This window comes from Cetorhinus maximus, chromosome 17 (genome assembly GCF_964194155.1).
Source record: "Cetorhinus maximus chromosome 17, sCetMax3.hap1.1, whole genome shotgun sequence".
In the NCBI taxonomy this organism is placed as follows: Eukaryota; Metazoa; Chordata; class Chondrichthyes; order Lamniformes; family Cetorhinidae; genus Cetorhinus; species Cetorhinus maximus.
Window position 1 is genome coordinate 61,993,283 of NC_135895.1, and position 21,595 is coordinate 62,014,877.

General features: G+C 47.1%; 1 protein-coding gene across 2 annotated transcripts in view; it reads right to left on the bottom strand.

Annotated features, from left to right (window-relative positions):
* Positions 1-11,695, bottom strand: part of raver2 (ribonucleoprotein, PTB-binding 2) — an 87,301-nt gene extending 75,606 nt beyond the window's left edge. For both annotated transcript variants that reach the window (XM_078561307.1, XM_078561306.1), the window contains exons 1-2: positions 11,434-11,695; positions 10-76 (exon numbers count right to left, since the gene is read on the bottom strand). In XM_078561307.1, coding sequence (XP_078417433.1) covers positions 10-76; positions 11,434-11,628 — 262 coding nt within the window. In that variant the 5' untranslated portion in view covers positions 11,629-11,695. The remainder of the gene's footprint in view (positions 1-9; positions 77-11,433) is intronic.
* Between the last annotated feature and the right edge of the window lie 9,900 nt (positions 11,696-21,595).

The following is a 21,595-nucleotide window of genomic DNA, read 5'->3' on the forward strand; positions in this document are numbered from 1 at the left end:
TCAGCTTACCGGTTCCTTTGTTCCTATCCACATAGCAGTACTTCAATTCATAATCTTTCAGCAATTCATGTACTTCCTGAATCATGAAATAGAAGAAATATTAGCCATGTAATCAAGCACATTCAAATACTTAAATAAAGTAATAATGATTAAAATGCACTAAGAAGCAGCAAATGTTCAGGTCAGATAAATAAGAACAGTTAGTTGGGGGTGGTTTGAAGTTCAGACTGAGAATGCAAATTTAGTCTTAAAAGTACGTCAGAATTAGATTAAAAGTGTAATCAAACTCTTAATAGAATCACGCATGCATGTAAAGCACTGCTGACCAGAAAAACTAATCCCAACTGACCTTATAACACGAGCATTTTAATTATCCTTTTAATGTAAATAATCCTTTGACAAACGAAGGCCTTGAGAACATTCAGAATCTAAAAGCGTGCAAGTGAGAGACAGCATCCTATTCATCTTCAAAATGATCATGGGAATGTATGACATCTCTATGAAGGTTAGGTGTCACACAGCAACAACAATTTATACTTACATCGAGCCTAAGAACATCCCAAGATGTTTTACAGAGGAATTATAAAACCAAACAAAAACACTCTGAACAGGTAAGAGCATTGGGACGTACACAAACATTATGTTGTTTAAATAATAGGCAAGGCTATATGTTTTAATTATACACAAACTTCATAGCACATCCCACCCAACTAGTCTATATCAGTGTTTATGCTCTTCACAAGTCTCCTCTCAACCCTTTTCTCTAATCCTCACAGCATATCCTTTACTCCTTTCTCGCATTCCTGCAAATCATCAACTACTCCAGTGATAGCAAGTTCCACATTCTATCCACTCTCTGGGTTCAGAGTTTCACCTGAATTCCTTATTGGATTTATTAGTGATTGTATTTATGACCCCTAGTTTTGACACCCACAGAAGTGGAAACATCTATCGTATTGAATCACTTCATAATTTTAAGACCACCACCAGTCATCTTCCAGTTTTATTAATTGAAAGGTTTCTCATTAATTCATATGGCACAATACCCAATTCCAAGAAAACGTAATCAAGGAACTGTTAATTACATAAACAATCTTATAAAACTACATCCATAGAATGTAAAATTGGGTGATCTAGTGATAGTCCTCTGTTAACTACAGCACATCTGCAAATGGAATGCAGCTCGGTGATAAGGAAGTAAAACTCCCTATAGTTCAAGACAGAGCCTTTCTTATTTTAATCATTTCATCGTTTTAGGCCATTTGGTCTGTATTAATCCTTCAGCATAATGATCTAACTGACAAATGTAACAAGAATCACAAAGGCTGTGTTTTCCAAACTTTAGAAAGGGGCAGTTATAGCTGAGTTAAATCTGCAACTGCTAAGTAAGAAAGTTGACAGCCACAGTCAGGATGGACCACCTTCTACTCATCGTTGACCATTGCCAAATCTATCTGCATAGTCTGTGTACATAGCTGGTTTAATGAAGAACTTTACTATTTAACTGCAATATTGAATAAATACTTACTGTATTCCATTGTAGAATACATCACAATGATATAGCACTGGAAGGAGGCCATTTAGCCCATACTGCTTGTGTTAGTTCTTGGAACAAGCTACTAATTAGTACCATTCCTTTGCCCTTTCCCCCATAACCTGGCAAATTTCTTCCCTTCCTCGCAAATTTCTTCCCTTCAAGTATTTATTGAATTCCCTTTTGAAAGTTATTATTGAATCATCTTCCACCACCCTTTCAAGAACAATGACTTGTATTTACATAGAGCCTTTAACATAGTAAAATTCCCAGGGCACTTCACATAAGCATTATCAAACAAAAGTTAGCACCTGAAATAAAAACAGAAAACGTGGGTATTACTCAACAGGTCAAGCAGCATCTGCGGACAGAAAAGCAGAGTAAATGTTTCAGATCCGTGGTCTTTCATCAGAACTCAAGCTTGCTTTTGTAGAAGTTGGCACTTAACTACATACTAATTATTAGGCAGATGGTTAAAAGCCAAAGTAGTGCCTTAATGCAAGAAAGAGAGCTGGAGAGGCAGAGAGGTAGAGGGAAGGCATTCCAGCCCTCAGGGCCGAGCAGAGGAGGCACATCCTGCAACTAAAATCAGGGATGTGCAAGAGGCCAGAATGTAGATATCATGGGAGAGATGTACTATCAGAAAAGCCTAGAGAGATGAGGAGGGGCAAGGCTATGGCAGGCCTGGAAAACAAACATGAGAATTTTTTTAATTGAGAGATTGCTTAGGCAGTGCATTCTAGATCACAGCATGCTGCACAAAATCAATTTTCCTCACCTCGCCTCTGGGTTTTATTTGCCAATTATTTTAAATCTGTGCCCTCTGGCTATTTCTCCTACTTTATCAAACCCCTCAGTTTTGAGTAGTTCTTTCAACTCTCCCCTTAACATTCTCTATTTTAAGGAGAACAACCCCAGTTTCTCCAGTCTATCCACATAACTGAAGTCCCGCATCCCTGGTAGCATTCTGCTAAATCTCTTCTGCATACTTTCCAGAGGGTTGACATCAATCCTCAAGTGTGATGCCCAGAACTGCCCAACTGAGGACTAACCAGTGATTTATAATGGTTTAGCATAACTTCCATGCTTTTGCATTTTTGCCTGTTTATAAAGCCAAGGATCTGTTAGCTTCTTTATAAAACACAGCCTTCTAATCTTGGCCTGCCACCTTCAAAGGTCTAGGTACTTATATCCCCAGATCTCTACATTGCTGCACTGCTTTAAGAAATTGTAGCATTTATATTACCCTCTTCTCATTCTTCCTGCTTAAATTCACTACTTGTCACTTGTTAAATTGTATCTGCCTTGCATCTGTCCATTTCATAAATCTGTCTCTATTCTCCTGAAGTCTGTTATGAACATCCTCGTTATTTACGTTATTTGAGATTAGTGTTGCCTGAAAACTTTGAGAAGTAGGCCCTGCATACACAAGTCCAGAAATGTGCATCCAAAAGAGTAGTGGTCCTAATACCAACATGTGGAAGACACCACTCTATCCTTTCCAGCAGTCTGAAAAACAACCTTCGCCCCCACCCTTTGCTTTGGCTCGTTGTCAATTTCATATCGACACTGCCAGTTCCCTTTAATTCCATCCCACTCCCGGAAACCAAGAACTGTGATTGTACTCGAAAGAGTTGCAATCTGTGACTGTTGATAACTCGAAAGAGTTTCCCTTTAATTCCATGGGCTTCAATATTGCTAACAAGCACATTATCAAACATCTTTTGAAAGTCCACATACATTACACTACCTTCCTCAACGCTTTCATTCAAAGAACACAATCAGGTTAGTCAAACACTATTTGCCTTTAGCAAATCCATGTTGCCCGCTGTTTATTAACTATCTTTTTCCAATAAATATTCAGTACTTGTTTAGTAATCACTGAGGTCAATAGAAATCAGGGAAAACTCTCCATTGGCTGGAGTCATACTGAGCAAAAAAAAATGGCAGCAGCTGTTGTAAGCCAATCATCTCAGCCCCAGGACATCACCACAGGAATTACTAAGGGACGTGTCCACGGCAGCCGTTTCATCAATAGCCTTACCTCCATCACAAGGTAAGAGGTGAGGATGTTCGCTGATGATTGAAGTGTTTAGTCCCATTTGCAATTCCTCAAATACTGCAGCAGTCCATACCAGCATGTAGCAAGAGCTGAACAACATTCGGAATTGGGCTGATAAGTTACAGGCAATGACCATCTCAAAAAAGAAAAAAAATCTAACCATCTCCCCAGACATTAAATGGCATTATGTTCACTGAAACCACCATCAACAACATCCTGGTGATTACCACTGGCCAGAAACTGAACTAGACCAGCCACATAAATACAGTGGATACACGAGCAGGTTAGAGGCTGGGAATTCTGCAGCAAGTAACTCACCTCCCAACTCCCCAAAACCTGTCCAACATCTACAAGGTACAGTTAAGGAGTACGCTGGAATACTCCCAATTTCCTAGATGAATGCAGCTCCAACAACATTCAAGAAGTTGGACACCGTCCAGGACAAAACAGCCCATTTGACTAGCACCTCATCCACCACCTCAAATATTCATACCCTCCACCAATGGCACATCGTTGCAGCAGTCTGTACCACCTACAAGATGTACTGCAGTATTTCATCATAGCTCCTTCAACAGTACCTTCCAGACCTGTGAGCACTGCCACCTAGAAGTACAAGGACAGGATGCTCCTGGTAACACCACATGCAAGCTTCCCTCCAACTCTCACAACATCTTGACTTGGAAATATATCGCCATTCCTTTACTGTCACTGGTTCAAAATCCTGGCACTCCCTCCCTAACAACATTCCTATACCACATAGAGTGCAGCAGTTCAAGGGCAATTAGGGATGGGCAACAAACGCTGGCCTTGCCAGTGATGCTCACATCCCATGAACAAATTTAAGAAAGAAAGCAGTCCCAATCAATCATTTTACAATGTACAAACCATGGCTGCCAATTTGATAAAGAGCAATGAGATAATGATTAGATCATCTGTTTCAAGTGTTGGTTAAGAGATGAGTATTGGTCAAGTCACCAGGGAGGATCCCATTGTTCTTTTTGGGTAGTGTCGTTGTGATATTTTACATCCATCCGAGAATGCAGATGGGGTCCCAGTTTAACATGTCATCCGAAAAATAGACAGCCTAGATTTTGTGCTCAAGTAGGACTTGAACCCACAACCTTCTGACTCAGAGGCGAGAATGCTAACATTAGAACCACAACTGACATTTGTGTACACGTTTAAATCAATTACATTTAACCAATTATGTTTAATCATTGATGTCCAATCTTAATATCTGTAAAGTTTCCTGAATTTGCTTTTAGCAATTAGTTGGTTTTACGGATCAAATCCTACTTTCCAAAAATCATTTCCTAGTTAGTGGGCTGACACTTTGTTAGAATGGTTAAACAATCCACGATTGTAGGTGTCAATTTTGAAGCAAGTTACGTTGATGTTTTGGAGTTAGAATTGAATTTTAGGGAAATTAAGACAATTGAAACTAGTTACAAGGTTAGGTTGGAAGAGCTGGAATCATTTTCTTTGCAGCAAAGGAGGTTGAGGGGAGATTCGATCGAGGCATACAAAATGTCGACAGGTTTAGATGAAGTAAACAAAGAAAATCTGCTCCTATTACATATTGGTACAAGGACTAGCAGATACAGATTTAAGGTTTTGGGCAAGAATTGCAGGAGGAATGTGAAGAGGAGCCTTTTTTTTAAAAACCCAACAAATGGTAATGACCTGGAACACACTGCCTATGAAGGTGGTGGAAGCGGAGACAATTAATGATTTCAAGAAGAAATTCACTGGACGGAAATAAACTTACCTGGTTACTGAGAGAGCAAGAGCGTGGGACTTACTGGATTGCTCTACAGAGAGCCGACATGGGCTCAAAGGCTCAAATGGCTTCCTCCTGTACAGTAAAGGTTCTGTGATTCAAGACAATCCTCTCACTCCAAGAATCAATCTAGAGAACCTGCTGTTTATACCCTCTAAGAAAACGAAAATTGATCACGGTACTCCCAGTCTCTTGCCACTTAAAAAAAAATTTGCTTTTCTATTTTGGATAACTTAACACTTCCTTACATTATATTCCATGTTCTTGCCCATTTAAGCCACCTTGTTCCCTTTGAAGCCTCTTTGCATCCTCCTCATAGCTTACTTTCCCACCTAACTTTGTATCAGCAGCAAACATAGGTGCATTACACTTGGTCCCCTCAACATAGTTATTGGCAGATTGTTAACAGCTGAGATCCAAGCACTCAGGCCTTGTGGTTGCAGGCTAGTTACAGGCTGCCAACCCATAAACAACATGTATATTCCTACTGTTTTCTGTCCATTTACCAATCCCTTAATCCATGCTCATACATTACCTCAGGTTCCATGAACCCTAATTGTATGTAATAACCTCTTATGTGGCAACTTTTCAAATGTTTTCTGAAAAATGAAATACACTTTATCCACTGGTTTTCCTTTAACTACCCTAACTATAAGAGAAAATGCAACAGATTTGTCAAACAAGATTTCCCTTTGCTAAATCCATGTTGACACCATCTATTCAATGATTTGTTAGGTATTCTGTTGCCATTTCCCAATAATATGCTAGCATTTTCTACTCATGGCAGATTAGCAGGCCTAAAGCTCCCAGCCTTTTCTCTCCTTCCTGTTTAGAACAGTGTGGTTATGTTTGCTACCTTCCAATCCATGGAGACTATTCTAGAATTTTGGTATATTAAAACCAATTCATTCACGGGATGTGGGTTTCGCTGGCTGGACCAGCATTTATTGCCCATACCAAGTTGCCCTGGAGAAGGTGGTGGTGAGCTGCCTTCCTGAACTGCTGCAGTCCTGTAGCTATCAATTTTAAAACACCAAGGCACTAGCTATCTGGTCCAGGATATTTGTCAATTCTTAGTTCCATTAATTTCTAGTACTATTTCATTAGTAATACTGTATGAATTTCTGAAGTTCCTGATTCCAGACCTTGGTTCTCCACTATTTCTGGAATATTTCTTGTCTTCCACCGTGAAGATAGATACAAAGTATTTGTTTAATGTTTCTACCACTTCCTTAGTTGCCATTATAATTTCTCCTGTCTCCGTCTTTAATGGATCCATGTTTACTTTCACCATCTTTTCCTATTTACATAGCTGTAGAAACTTGTACAATCTGTTCTTCTGTCTCTTGCTAGCTTACTCTTGTATTCTATCAATTTCCTGTGCATTCTTTGCTTAATTCTAAAATCCTCCTAATCCTCAGGCTTACTACTCTCTTTGACAACATTATAAGCCTCTTCCTTTCATCTAACACCGTCCTTAACTTCTCTTAGTACTAATGGTTGGACTACTTTTCCTATGGAGGTTTTATTTCTTAAAGGAATGTATATTTTATTTCTTAAAGGAATGCAAATTATGATTCTTTAACTTTTTCCATGTTTCAGTAGGTCAAAAACTCCCAAACCTCTTCACTTCCCGCTCCTCCTTTAAGGCTCTTCTTAAAATCCAACTCTTCATTCATTCATTCTAATATTGCACTCTACTTCAGTGTCAATTTTTGGCTAACTGCACTTCTGTGAATGCCTTGGAACAATTTTCCTATGTTGAGAGAGGAATATCAAGGCAAATTGTAACCTTTTTCAAGTCAACATTGTAAACCATTTTTTATCACTACATTCCTCAGAATGTAGAAATCGGGGAGACGATGGCGTAGTGGTATTGTCGCTGGACTAGTAATCCAGGGACCCAGGATAATGTGTGGGGACCAGGGTCCAAATCCTGCCACGGCAGATGGTGGAATTTGAATTCCATAAAAATCTGGAATTAAAATGATGACCATGACACCATTGTCGATTGTTGTAAAAACCCATCTGATTCACTAATGCCCTTTAGAGAAGGAAATCTGCAGTCCTTACCTGGTCTGGCCTACATGTGACTCCAGACCCACAGCAATGTGGTTAACTCTCTGAACTAGGGATGGGTAATAAATGCTGGCCTGGCCAGCGACACCCACATCCCATTCAAGAATTAAAAAAAGCATTGACAGAACACGCATGAAAGCTGACCAATACATGCAAATGATATTAAAAAGCAAAACATAGAAGAGGAAGCAGCCAAGGATAGATCCTTGAATTTGAAGGCTTTGCACAGGTGCAGTAAGTGAGACAATCTGGTTACTCTCAAATATTATACATTCTCAAGGGCAATTAGGGATGGAGAATAAATGCTGGCCTAGCCAGCAACACCCACATCCCATGAAAGAATCAAAAAAAATGATTTCACTGTGGAGTGTTACATTTTAATGACTGCTCCTGTGTTCTAAGGAGGATAAATGATGCTGACCTGTCCCATAATAACCCCTCACTTGCCCCTTGGCTAGCTTTGTAGGAATACCTATTACAGACAACATAGGAGTGCCACTTTATAGAGGGCCTCCCCCTACTGCGACCTCCACATTGCCCCACCACCCCACAAACAATGGAAGAGATCAGTGTTTTATCATTTAAGATGAGTTTGAGTGGCATCCAAGACTAATGCTTTTTTAAACTTCCTTCCCTTGACCTGCTCAAGCTTCACTGCCCTACACACACTGTTTTTTCCTACATCCTAACTTCAAATCAAGAATCTCAGAATATTCTTTTTTTAGTTTTGTTAAACTTGAGTCATAGTTTTAGCCTGGTTGTTTGAACTGTCAATTTAGAAATTGAGGGAAAATCAGGAAAGTGCAATTGAATTCAGTGCCATTTTGAGTGCAAAGCTCATCATTTACCCTGAAGCCCGCTATTCCAGACTACTTTGTGAGTAAGGTCATGTTTCAGTTCACTGGTTGAGAAATGCCTACACCAGCAAACTTTGGATGAAGCACAAGGAAAGGGTATCCAAGAGAACACAAACTGGGGGAAAAAAGACCTGCATTTACATAGCGCTTTTCACAACCACTGGACATCCCAAAGTGATTTACAGTAAATACTTCTGAAATGTAGCTACTGTTGTGATGCAGGGGACACAGCAGGCAATATGCACACAGCAAACCCCCACAAACAACAATGAGACATTGTTGAAAAAAGAGTATGCTGCCAAAACTTTTCATCTTGCACTCAGCAAGACAAACGCCAGAATGCCAAATTTCAAACAATCACAACTATTTATACTACAGGAGAAAAGGGTGCTGAATGGCTGGCAAGCTGACTCTAATTGGCTCAGGCGGTGCCGTGGAGAAAGCAATGGGGAACAATAGGTTCCCCAAGCTATCAGATAATTCAAAAAAGGTGCAAGGCTTGGGCATATTCCTTTTAATTGCCGAGAACAGGTCCCTGCATATGAATGTATGTTGCTTCTGGCCAGTGTAAATGGGCCACGTTACGAGCTCAGCTGATTATCTTAATGTGAAAATGACCAAATAATCACTTTTTTATAATGTTTATTGAGGAATAAATATTGACCAGGACACCAGGGATAACTCCTCTGCAAAAGATTGCCTTGGTTTTTTTTTTACATCCACCCGGCTAGGCAGACGGGGCCTCAGTTTAATATTCCATCTGAAAGACAGCACATCCAGCCATGCAGTGCAGTACTGAAGGAGTGCTAAGTGCCAGCCTTGATTTTTGTGCTCAAGCCCTGTACAGCTTGCCCATTCCTGGATTCCAAAGTACCAGCAATCAAGGCTACCAGTGATTTCGCAATAAATGCAATATAACAGTGGATATAATTTGAGATACATAAATAACTGTTGAAAATTGTTGAAAAGCTGTGAAAACCGAACACTTCACAGATGTCATTAATAAACAATGCTCAAACTATTTATGTAGTTTTCTGTAGTTTACCAACATCCATTTGCTTTCTTGGAACATAGGAACAGGAGGAGGTCATTTAGTCCCTCGAGCCTATTCCACTAGTCATGAGACATGATTGATCTGCAACCCAATTCCATGTAGTCACCTTTGCGCCATATCCCTTAATACCTTTGGATAACAAATATCTATCAATTTCAGATTTCAAATTAACAATTTCCCTAGCATCAATCGGCATCAGTGGAAGAACGCTCCAAACTTCTACTATCCTTTACATGTAGAATTGCTTCCCAATTTCAGTCCTGAAAGGTCTGGCTGTAATGTTTACACTATGCTCCTAGTCTTGGGTCAGGATTTTGAGACTCCCTCCCCTGCTAGGGCCAGGAATGGAGGCAGGCAGGAGCTAAACAAAAAAGTCCTTCTCACTGGTATGCTGACTCCCCGATGCCATCCCACCTCTAGGCGATATTTGTGGCGGAATTGGGGGTAGGGGGCGGCATTGGGAATACAGTTGCAAGTGGCATGTAGGATTAAGCTCATTAAAGGCCACTTAAGAAAAGCCAATGGGATTTTCCAGTTGGCCTCCAGGTTCCCACAGACTGTTCCCCAGACAGCATGGGCTTCTGACCCACATTTCAGCCTGACAGTGGAGTTCAGAAGACTGCGGGGAAAATCTGCCCATTGACTCCTCAACCAGCAGAAATCATTTTATCTACCCCCATCCAGTTCCCTTAATATCGTGAAAACTTTGATTAAATAACCCCTCAACCTTCTAAATTCCAGGGAATACAATTCTAATTTGTGTAATCTGTCTTTATAATTTAACCCTTGGAGTCCAGATATCATTCTGGTAGGTCTACACTGCACTCCCTCCAAGGCCAGTATATGCTTCTTGAGGTGAGATGCCCAGAACAGTACTTCAGGTGCGATCTAACCAAGGTTTTGTTTTGCTGAAGCATGATTCAACCCCCTTGTTTGTATACTATCCCACTAGATATAAAAGCCAATATTCATTATCCTTTTTTGATTATTTTCCATGTGTCCATGACATTTTAGTAATCTAAGTACATGGACCCCAAATCTCTCAACTTCTGCTGTTCCTGGCTTTCCACTATTTAGGAAGTGCCCTGTTCTGCCCTAACTTAGGCAAGGAAACTTTAGCTATAATAGAGCCAGGTACAAACCCACCACAAAGCACTGCTCAATATGGAATTTGTTGTCCGATTAGGTTTGTTCAGCCAATAATATTTCAAGTTCTTGAACGTTGGTTTGTCTTGAATAAAAAAAAACTGCTGTAGGATACTAAAGAAATTGTACAAGGCAGTGACGAACACAAGCTTTAAAAGTACTGTACAGATTCTTCCCGAAGGAAAATCAAATCTGACCAGACTATCTGAAAAGATTTCAAACGTTAAAATACATTCCATTAAATGTTTTTGTGGGATGGGAAAAGGTGGAAATGTAAAATGAAGGAGAAGGAAACAATGAATATCTCGCGGAAATGCAATCACGCAGCTGAAAATGAGAATTTCCGCAGCGCTGCTTGGTAAATTCAGACAAGTTCAGTCCCCCCCCGCATCGCTGTGGACTGAGTTTACTCCGTAAAATCATACAGAGCTTGGGAGCCAACATAAAGATGAGGCTCCACGTTACAAACACGCACCCGGAAAGTTTTAAAATCCCACCTGACTGGAGATTTAAACTTTTACTTCAAACACCGCCTCGCCTGAGAAGGGCAGGAAACGGCGCATTTACCAAACGCCGGATAATTTACGTTGAAGGAAACTAACTCCAGGAGATCAGATCCACTGGAATTTACTTTAGATCCAATTAAAAGCGCAGTTCATGAAGAACAGCGATTTAACTTGTAGATGAGGCGGTGTGTGTGAGAGAGAGAGTGTGAGTGAGAGCTGGGGAATGGGAGAAGAAGCCGCTGTTGCTGTAAAGTTGTCCATGAGTGAAGTTGCCGTGAGCAGGTGAGCGGAATATTAATAATAAAAAACACTCGTTAACAGCGGGGAACCGGCAATTTACGGCGTTATTTAGGCGGCCCCCGCCGCCAGGCTGAGGGTGGCCCGAGGATTCCCTCCCCCGGGGACAGGCCGGTACCTGGCTGCCGCTGTCCGTCCGCAGGTTCTTCAGGAGGATTTTCCGCCTGTTGCTCAGCTCCCTACGGGTCCTCTGCAGCCGCCGCTCGATCTCCTGAGGCTCCAGGGCCGGCAGCTCCCGCTCTTCCCCCGCCCCCTGGCCCCGCTGCGGGAAGACGGAGCCCATCGCCGCCTGCGGATACGGGAGCGCCGCCATTTTGGAGCGGCAGCCGTTACAAATCGAAGCGGCCGCGAGCCCGAGGCCGGTTAAAAAAAGGGGGCGGAGACACCGCCGCCCGAAGGCCGGGGCCGGTACTGCAGTCCGGGAGACACTGCCACCCGCAGGCAGGGACCGGTACTGCAGTCCGGGAGACACTGCCGCCCGCAGGCAGGGACCGGTACTGTAGTCCGGGAGACACTGCCGCCCGCAGGCAGGGACCGGTACTGCAATCCCGGAGACACCGCAGGCCGGAGGCCGGTACTGCGATCCCGGAGACACCACCGCCCGCAGGCCGGGGCCGGTACTGCAATCCCAGAGACACTGCCGCCCGCAGGCAGGGACCGGTACTGCAATCCTGGAGACACCGCTGCCCGCAGGCCGAGACCGGTACTGCGATCCCGGAGACACCGCAGCCCGCAGGCTGGGGCCGGTACTGCAATCCCAGAGACACTGCCGCCCGCAGGCAGGGGCCGGTACTGCAATCCCAGAGACACTGCCGCCCGCAGGCAGGGGCCGGTACTGCAATTCTGGAGATACCGCAATCCCGGAGACACCACCGCCCGCAGGCAGGGACCGGTACTGCAATCCCGGAGACACCGCTGCCCGCAGGCCGAGACCGGTACTGCGATCCCGGAGACACCACCACCCGCAAGCTGGGGCCAGTACTGCAATCCCGGAGACACCGGCGCCCGCAGGCCGAGGCCGGTACTGTGATCCCGGAGACACCGCCGCCCGCAGGCCGAGGCCGGTACTGCGATCCCGGAGACACCGCCGCCCGCAGGCCGAGGCCGGTACTGCAATCCCGGAAACACTACCGCCCGCAGGCAGGGGCCGGTACTGCGATCCCGGAGACACCGCCGCCCGCAAGCTGGGGCCAGTACTGCAATCCCGGAGACACCGCCGCCCGCAGGCCGAGGCCGGTACTGTGATCCCGGAGACACCGCCGCCCGCAGGCCGAGGCCGGTACTGCGATCCCGGAGACACCGCCGCCCGCAAGCTGGGGCCAGTACTGCAATCCCGGAGACACCGCAGGCCGAGGCCGGTACTGTGATCCCGGAGACACCGCCGCCCGCAGGCCGAGGCCGGTACTGCGATCCCGGAGATATCGCCGCCCGCAGGCCGAGGCCGATACCGCGATCCGGGAGATATCGCCGCCCGCAGGCCGAGGCCGGTACTGCGATCCCGGAGATATCGCCGCCCGCAGGCCGAGGCCGGTACTGCGATCCGGGAGATATCGCCGCCCGCAGGCCGAGGCCGGTACTGCGATCCGGGAGATATCGCCGCCCGCAGGCCGAGGCCGGTACTGCGATCAGCAAAGCGTGAGGATGCCCTGTGATCCATCCAGAATAATTGACAAAAGCGGATGGTAGTAATGTGAAATAAAACAGGAAAGGGCGGAATCGCTGAGCAGGTTAGGCAGCATTTGTGGAGAGAGACAGTTAACGTTTTAAGTCGAACAGAATTATATTCGTTTCAAAGCTGCGAGTTTGCCTTAAGCATCAAGGAAAAGCTACTAAAATAAATGAACAAAAATGCCATGAATTAATATTTCAACAACTTGCAATGCATAACAGCATTTTCACACAGAAAATGGCCATAGGGACAAACAAAGGTTGGATGCCGAGCCAAAGAGGACACTAGCAGAGGCGGCCCAAAAAGCTTGATGAATGAGATGGGTATTCAGTCGAGGAAGCAAAGAAGCGAAGTGTTTTAGGAAGGGAATTCCAGTGGGTGGGGGCTCTAAAGGCATAGCCACTAATAATGGGATAAAGGAAGGGAAGGAGGCACCAGAGGCTGGAGTCAGAGGAACAGAGTTTGAGATTTGAGGTGGTTGTAGCTGATTGTGAGTGTGTGTGGACTTGAGTATTAGATGCAGCACACGGATAAGGTACTGTAAGGTTCACTACTACATGTGGGATCACCTGTCCTGGGGTGTGTTGGGGTGGTGGGGGGTGGTGGTGTGGTGGTGAAGGTCAGATAACACGTTAGGGAGTTAACCAGGATGGCAGATTAAATGATGATGTTTCTGCAGTTAAACCTGCGATTTTGAGTGTTGTTCTTACAGCCTGAGATGTGACATTGGCAATGAGGATAAATACAGAGATATTTAGGATTGTATCATGACATTTGTTGGAGCTGATATGTCTGCAGTCCAAGGAGTTGAGCCGTTTGATCCATTGGGTGATGCCAGTACAGTCAGGGTGAAATGGAAAGTGTGGCTGGAGGAGCTTGAAGCTTATGCTGACAGTCACAGTCTGTTTTTGGACAGGACAACAGTGGGGCAGAAAGCACAGCAACAGGCTTCAGTGTGGGCGCTTTGGTGAGGGAGACTTGCAAGACGTTACTTGACACAGGGGAAAAGGAGGATTATGAACGTGCAGTGAAAGCTTTGAAGGACCGTTATGTCATGACGCCAGATGCCACATCCCAAAGGTATATTTTCTGTCAGAAAAGAGGGGGAAACAGTCACCCAATTTGTGGCCTGTTTGAGGCAGGCGTCAGATGGATGCAATTTTGTTGCAACAGATCTGAATAACCAGGTAGCGGATCAGGTTAATTCAGCATTACAAGTCGGATAAATTGAAGCATAAACTGCTGGAAAGAGGAGATGACTTCATGTTGGATGACGCTTTGAAAATAACAGCTGCACTGGAAGCACTGAATGGACAATTTCACAGCATGAAATTTGATCCCACCACTGCCATTGGCAGGACAAAGGTTGGGATTAACTGAGTGGCACAACAGAATCCAGGAACATGTAAATGTAAACAGCAACGTTCTGAGAGAGAGTGTTTCAGATGTGGCAACTCGGGACAAGGGAAAGATATGCAGAAAATGTGGGGGCAAAGGCCATTTTGCCAAGAAGTGCAGAAGCAAAGCTAAACAGAGAGGGGAGGCTAACAAACCATGTAAAGGAAAGAGAGGTGAAAGTGGCACAACTGTGGGACAGGCTGACGAAGATGCAGCAAGTGAAGACACTATCAGCAATCATGGATTCATGTTTTCTATCAATGGGAGCAGCCATGAGAAAGCTCCAGTGATTGTTGGTGATGTTGAAGTGAGCATTTTTGTAGATTCAGGCAGTGACACTAATGTCATTGACAGAGCACTGTGGGAGGAACTGAAGACAAGGAGACTCAAGTATACACCTCAAAAATGTGTCAAAAAGCTCTATTCTTACACGTCGAAAACCTGACTTCAAACTGTTGGATGTTTCATTGTGGGTGTGAGAGCTGGGGACCAGAATGTACAGGCAGAATTTGCAATGATTGAAGAGGTGGGTGGGTGGGCCTCTTCTGAGCAGGAAAACTGCCTAAACCTTGGGGGTGATATACATTGGATTGAAATGTGAAATTTAGGGAGGAGTTTGGACCAGTGTTTTAAGGAATTGAGAAGTTACACAACTGCCAAGTGAGATTAACCATTACCACGAACGTGAAGCCTGTAGCTCAGCCTGTATGCAGAACACCATTTGATCTGACAGGGAAAGTTGAGGCAAGGATCAAGAGACTTATGGATCAAGACACCGAGAGCCAATAGAAAAACCAACACCATGGTTGAGCCTTGGTCATGCCTAAACCAAATAAGACCATAAGACCTAGGAGCAGAAGTAGGCCATTTGGCCCATCGAGTCTGCTCCACCATTCAATAAGATCATGGCTGACCTGATAATCCTCAGCTCCACTTTCCTGCCTTTTCCCATAACCCTTGATTCCCTTACTGATTAAAAATCTGTCTATGTGGTGACATCAGACTCTGTGTTGATCTGCGACAGGTGAATGAAGCAATGGTGAGAGAATGTCACCCAATTCACACTGTGGACGAGGTCTTTCAACAGTCATCCACAAGCAAGGTATTTTCCAAATTAGACTTAAAGATGTAAAGCTGGAGCTTCACCTTGATTCAAGGAAGGTGACAATTTTTGTCACTCATTGTGGACTTTACCAATACAGAGATTGCTTTTTGGTATCAATGCAGCAACAGAGATTTGCCAACACCAAATCCATAAGGTGATACAAGGGATCCCAGGAACAGTCAATATCTCAGACGACAGCATTATTCATGGAGACAATACAGAGGAACATGACGAGAGGCTCAGATTAGCATTAGCTAGAAAGCAGTCAGCGGGACCCATGGCAAATGCAGATCAATGCTTGCTGGGCTTCACAGAGCGAACATACATGGGGCATAGACTCATGAGTGACAGAATCAATCCAGCCAAAGATAAGATGAAAGCAATAGCAGAGGCACATATTTTTAAAGTTTATTCATGGGATGTGGGCATCGCTGGCTTGACCAGCATTTATTGCCCATACCTAATTGCCCTTGAGAAGATGATGGTGAGCTGCCTTCTTGGACCGCTGCAGTCCATGTGGTGTAGGTACATCAACAGTGTTGTTAGGGAGGGAGTTCCAGGATTTTGACCCAGCGACAGTGAAGGAACGGCGATATATTTCCAAGTCAGGATGATGAGTGGCTTGGAGGGGAACTTTCCAGGTGGTGGTGTTCCCATCTATCTGCTGCCCTTGCCCTTCTAGATGATAGTGGTCATGGGTTTGGAAGATGCTGTCTAAGGAACTTTGGTGACTTCCTGCATTACATCTTGTAGATGGTACACCCTGCTGCCACTGTGTGTCAGTGGGGAAGGGACTGAATATTTGTGGATGGGGTGCCAATCAAGTGGGCTGCTTTGTCCTGGATGGAGTCGAGCTTCTTGAGTGTTGTTGGAACTGCACTCATCCAGGCAATTGGACAGTATTCCATCACACTCCTGACTTGTGCCTTGTAGGTGGTGGACAGGCTTTGGGGAGTCAGGAGGTGAATTACTTGCCACAAGATTCCTAGCCTCTGACCTGCTCTTGTAGCCACAGTATTTATATGGCTATTTCAGTTCAGTTTCTTATCAATGCTGACCCCCATGATGTTGATAGTGGGGCGTTCAGCAATGATAATGGCATTGAATATCAAGGGGTGATGGTTAGATTCTCTCTTGTCAAAGATGGTCATTGCTTGGCACATGTGGCGTGAATGTTACTTGCCACTTGTCAGCCCAAGCCTGGATATTGTCCAGGTCTTGTTGCATTTGGACATGGACTGCTTCAGTATGTGAGGAATCACAAATGGTGCTGAACATTGTGCAATCATCAGTGAACATCCCCACTTCTGACCTTATGATGGAAGGAAGGTCATTGATGAAGCAGCTGAAGATGGTTGGGCTGAGGACACTACCCTGATGAACTCCTGCAGTGATATCCTGGAACTGAGATGATTGACCTCCAACAACCACAACCATCTTCCTTTGTGTTAGGCATGACTCCAACCAGTGGAGAGTTTCCCCCTGATTCCCATTGACTCCAGTTTTGCTAGGGCTCCTTGATACCACACTCAGTCAAATGCTGCCTTGATGTCAAGGGCAGTCACTCTCACCTCACCCCGGGAATTCAGCTCTTTTGTCCATGTTTGGACCAAGGCTGTAATGAGGTCAGGAGCTGAGTGGCCCTGGTGGAACCCAAACTGGGCGTCAGTGAGCAGGTTATTGCCAAGTAAGTGCCACTTGATAGCACTGTTGATGACCCCTTCCATTACTTTACTGATGATGGAGAGTAGACTGCTGGGGCAGTCATTGGTTGGGTTGCATTTGTCCTGCTTTTTGTGTACAGGACATACCTGGGGAATTTTCCACATAGCCGGGTAGATGCCAGTGTTGTAGCTGCACTTGAACAACTTGGCTAGGGGCGTGGCATGTTCTGGAGCACAAGTCTTCAGTACCATTGCCAGATATTGTCAGGCCCATAGCCTTTGCACTATCTAATGCCTTCAACTGTTTCTCGATATTACTTGGGATGAATCGAATTGGCTGAAGACTGGCATCTGTGATGGTGGGGACCACCGGAGGAGGCCGTGATGGATCATCCACTTGGCACTTCTGGCTGAAGATTGTAGCAAATGCTTCAGCCTTATCTTTTGCACTGATGTGCTGGGCTCCCCCATCATTGACTCCTCCAGTGAGTTGTTTTATTGTCCGCCACTATTCACAACTGGATATGGCACGGCTGCAGAGCTTAGATCCGTTGGTTGTGGGGTCACTTAGCTCTATCACTTGCTGCTTTGCTGTTTGGCACACAAGTAGCCCTGTGTTGCAGCTTCACCAGGTTGACACCTCATTTTTAGGTATGCCTGGTGCTGCTCCTGGCAAGCCCTCCTGCACTCTTCATTGAAACGGGGTTGATCCCCTGGCTTGATGGTAATGGCAGAGTGGGGGATATGCCGGGCCATGAGGTTACAGATTGTGTTCGAGTACAATTTTGCCGCTGCTGATGGCCCACATGCCTTCTGTCCAGTCTGATTTACGACTGGATGGAAGTAATGTGCACTTGCTCACCTTCACTTAACTTGTGACTTCTAGGTGCATACACCATTATAAGCTTACCTGCCACAGTGCTGCTCCAACTTGGTACCGCTGCCCAGAACTGTTCTCTTAGGTGAGACTGGTGGGGTTCATAGGCAGGGCTGTTCGCACTGGGTGCTGCAGGGTGTAGGCAGGGCTGTTCACACTGGGTGCTGTAGGGTGCAGGCAGGGCTGTTCACACTGGGTGCTGCAGGGTGCAGGCAGGACTGTTTGCACTGGGTGCTGCAGGGTGCTGGCAGGACTGTTTGCACTGGGTGCTGCAGGGTGCTGGCAGGGCTGTTTGCACTGGGTGCTGCAGGGTGCAGGCAGGGCTGTTTGCACTGGGTGCTGCAGGGTGCAGGCAGGGCTGTTCGCACTGGGTGCTGCAGGGTGCAGGCAGGGCTGTTCGCACTGGGTGCTGCAGGGTGCAGGCAGGGCTGTTCGCACTGGGTGCTGCAGGGTGCAGGCAGGGCTGTTCGCACTGGGTGCTGCAGGGTGCAGGCAGGGCTGCTCGGACTGGGTGCTGCAGGGTGCAGGCAGGGCTGCTCGCACTGGGTGCTGCAGGGTGCAGGCAGGGCTGTTTGTATTGGGTGCTGCAGGGTGCAGGCAGGGCTGTTCGCACTGGGTGCTGCAGGGTGCAGGCAGGACTGTTTGTATTGGGTGCTGCAGGGTGCAGGCAGGGCTGTTCGCACTGGGTGCTGCAGGGTGCAGGCAGGGCTGTTTGTATTGGGTGCTGCAGGGTGCAGGCAGGGCTGCTCGCACTGGGTGCTGCAGGGTGCAGGCAGGGCTGTTTGTATTGGGTGCTGCAGGGTGCAGGCAGGGCTGCTCGCACTGGGTGCTGCAGGGTGCAGGCAGGGCTGTTTGTATTGGGTGCTGCAGGGTGCAGGCAGGGCTGTTCGCACTGGGTGCTGCAGGGTGCAGGCAGGGCTGTTTGTATTGGGTGCTGCAGGGTGCAGGCAGGGCTGCTCGCACTGGGTGCTGCAGGGTGCAGGCAGGGCTGTTTGTATTGGGTGCTGCAGGGTGCAGGCAGGGCTGTTCGCACTGGGTGCTGCAGGGTGCCGGCAGGACTGCTCGCACTGGGTGCTGTAGGGTGCAGGCAGGGCTGCTCGCACTGGGTGCTGTAGGGTGCAGGCAGGGCTGCTCGCACTGGGTGCTGTAGGGTGCAGGCAGGGCTGCTCGCACTGGGTGCTGTAGGGTGCAGGCAGGGCTGTTCGCACTGGGTGCTGCAGGGTGCAGGCAGGGCTGCTCGCACTGGGTGCTGTAGGGTGCAGGCAGGGCTGCTCGCACTGGGTGCTGTAGGGTGCAGGCAGGGCTGTTCGCACTGGGTGCTGCAGGGTGCAGGCAGGGCTGCTCGCACTGGGTGCTGCAGGGTGCCGGCAGGGCTGCTCGCACTGGGTGCTGCAGGGTGCCAGCAGGGCTGTGATAGAAAAATTAGGAGTATTTTTAAAAGCCGGAGCTAAAAAGGCGGAGATCGTTGAAGTATCGGCTCAACAGTTGAACCTCGAAGAGGAAAAGCCTGATCCTGATAGCACTCGGGTTGAACCAGCTCTCATTCAATTACAAATGAAACAACTTGAATTGGAAAGAGATAAAGGCAAGAACTTGAATTTGATAAAGAAAGGGAAATGTGAAAACTTGAACTAGAATTCTGAAGAGAAGAAAAAGAGAAAGAGAGGTTAGAACAGGGAATGTTAGAGAGAGAAAGGGAAAATAAAAGGAAAATTTTGAACTCCAGGGGGAGAATTCTCCCCATGTCAGGCAGAGCTGGTTGGGAGCGGGCACGGGCACGGGCGCGGACCTGATCGCCGCCCGCAATTGGGTCCAGATCACCATTTTACGCGGGCTCGCCCAGCATACTTCACAACTCCCATGCATAGCGGGAGTGGGCGGATGGCAGCGGGCGCGCTCAGCCCACTTGGTCCATGGCAACCTGGCGGCCTGTATTAAGGAGGGCCTGGCAGCCTTGGAAAGGCTGCTCGCAATGGCTGGGTGAAGGGCTCTGCAGAGGGGCAATGCTGGTGACACAAGTCCGGAGGATAGGCCATCGGGGCAGGCCAGGCTGGAAGGTAGGCCATGGGGGCAGGCCAGGCCGGAGGGTAGGCCAGCAGGGCAGTGTGCCCCTCGTTTTTCAGACAAGTGCCTATCTGCCCACCTGGAGGAGATGGCAGTGCGGCGGGAGGCCCTTCTTCTGAGGGACGGGAGGCAGAGGCCCCCCCAACTGACCAAACGTGCGTGGGAGGAGGTGGCCTACAGCTCCCATGATGTGGTGCTGTGCACATGGCTCCAGTGTCGCAAAAGGTTCAACGATGATCTGCGCTCAAGAAGGGTGAGTACCATGTTGCCTCAAGTCACTTAATGCAGCTGTGACCTTTTCCCCCCAACCCCACCCCACCCCACCCCACACCCCCGCCAACTCTGAGTACAGTAACGTCATTGAATCCCTCATGGCAGGGATCCCTCGCTGGGTGTGACAGTAGAGATTGCCCATGTCCAGTTCAGCCTGAGAGGGTTAAGCTAGGGCGTGTTCTGCATCCGCAGCACGTGTGACACTGACACCCAGAGTATAGAATGGGGTTGAATGTCAAGGGTCTGCACCTAGGCAGAGTGCGGGAACTGGGAAGCATGTTGAAGTCAGGTGCTAACCTGCTGGGAGGGGAGCTTCCAGTTGGCGGGGCACCAATCCATCTTCTGGTGTTTGCGCTCCACGTGCTTGTGCCTTCTTGCTTAGCAAAGTGGCACCTTGTGATGCCACATGTGAAGGAGGCAGCATTTAGCCAATGGGGTGGGGTCAGCCCTGGCTTGTTTGGGTGAGTGTGCGGCAGCTGCGGGGTGACGAGGAACTGGAGCCCTGCAATGTCCCACTCTGGCTGGGTTGGCAGGGATGCAATGGGAATTCAGACACGGGCTGGACTAACCAATGCTCCTCTCTCCTTTTCAGGAAAAGACTGCGCACAATGCATCAGAACGAATGTGGACTGGCGGAGGGCAGGCCCAGTTGGCCATTCTTACGCCTTTCGAGCAGCAGGCCATGGACCTTGAGAGGCACCATGCCCCCAGGAACACCGGTGGCAGTGAGGCTGGGGTGCCACGGGGAGGTATGTTTGGCGAGCAGTCAGGTCACCATGTGTGTCCCAGTGGCCATGGCACTGCTGAATGCTCAGTGATTGAAGTTAGCAACATGGGTTTACTCTTGATTATTGAAGGATGAGCGCATAATAATCTGCAAGTTGACATTGTCTGCACTGTAACTAATCAAATGTTCTTTTCCTTCCTTTCAGCATCACCAGAGCAGGGCCAGGAGGAGCACGCAGAGCCCAACTCTCACCCCTGAAGCCCCCAAGCAAATGCACTCTCCAGCATCACACCATCTTAGCCAGGCAGGCACCAGCGCAGATACTAGCACCTCGGTGAGAATTAGATCTTCGGCTAGTGTCCTGGGGCACGGTGGTGAGGGCACTTCACACTCGCTTGAGGTGCGGGTAGAGACAGAGAGTACCCAGGGCGCCGGCAGTCAGAGGACTGGTGGGGACCAGGAACTTGCTTGGTCGGTGGCTGATGATGTGCCTCTGGAGTTGT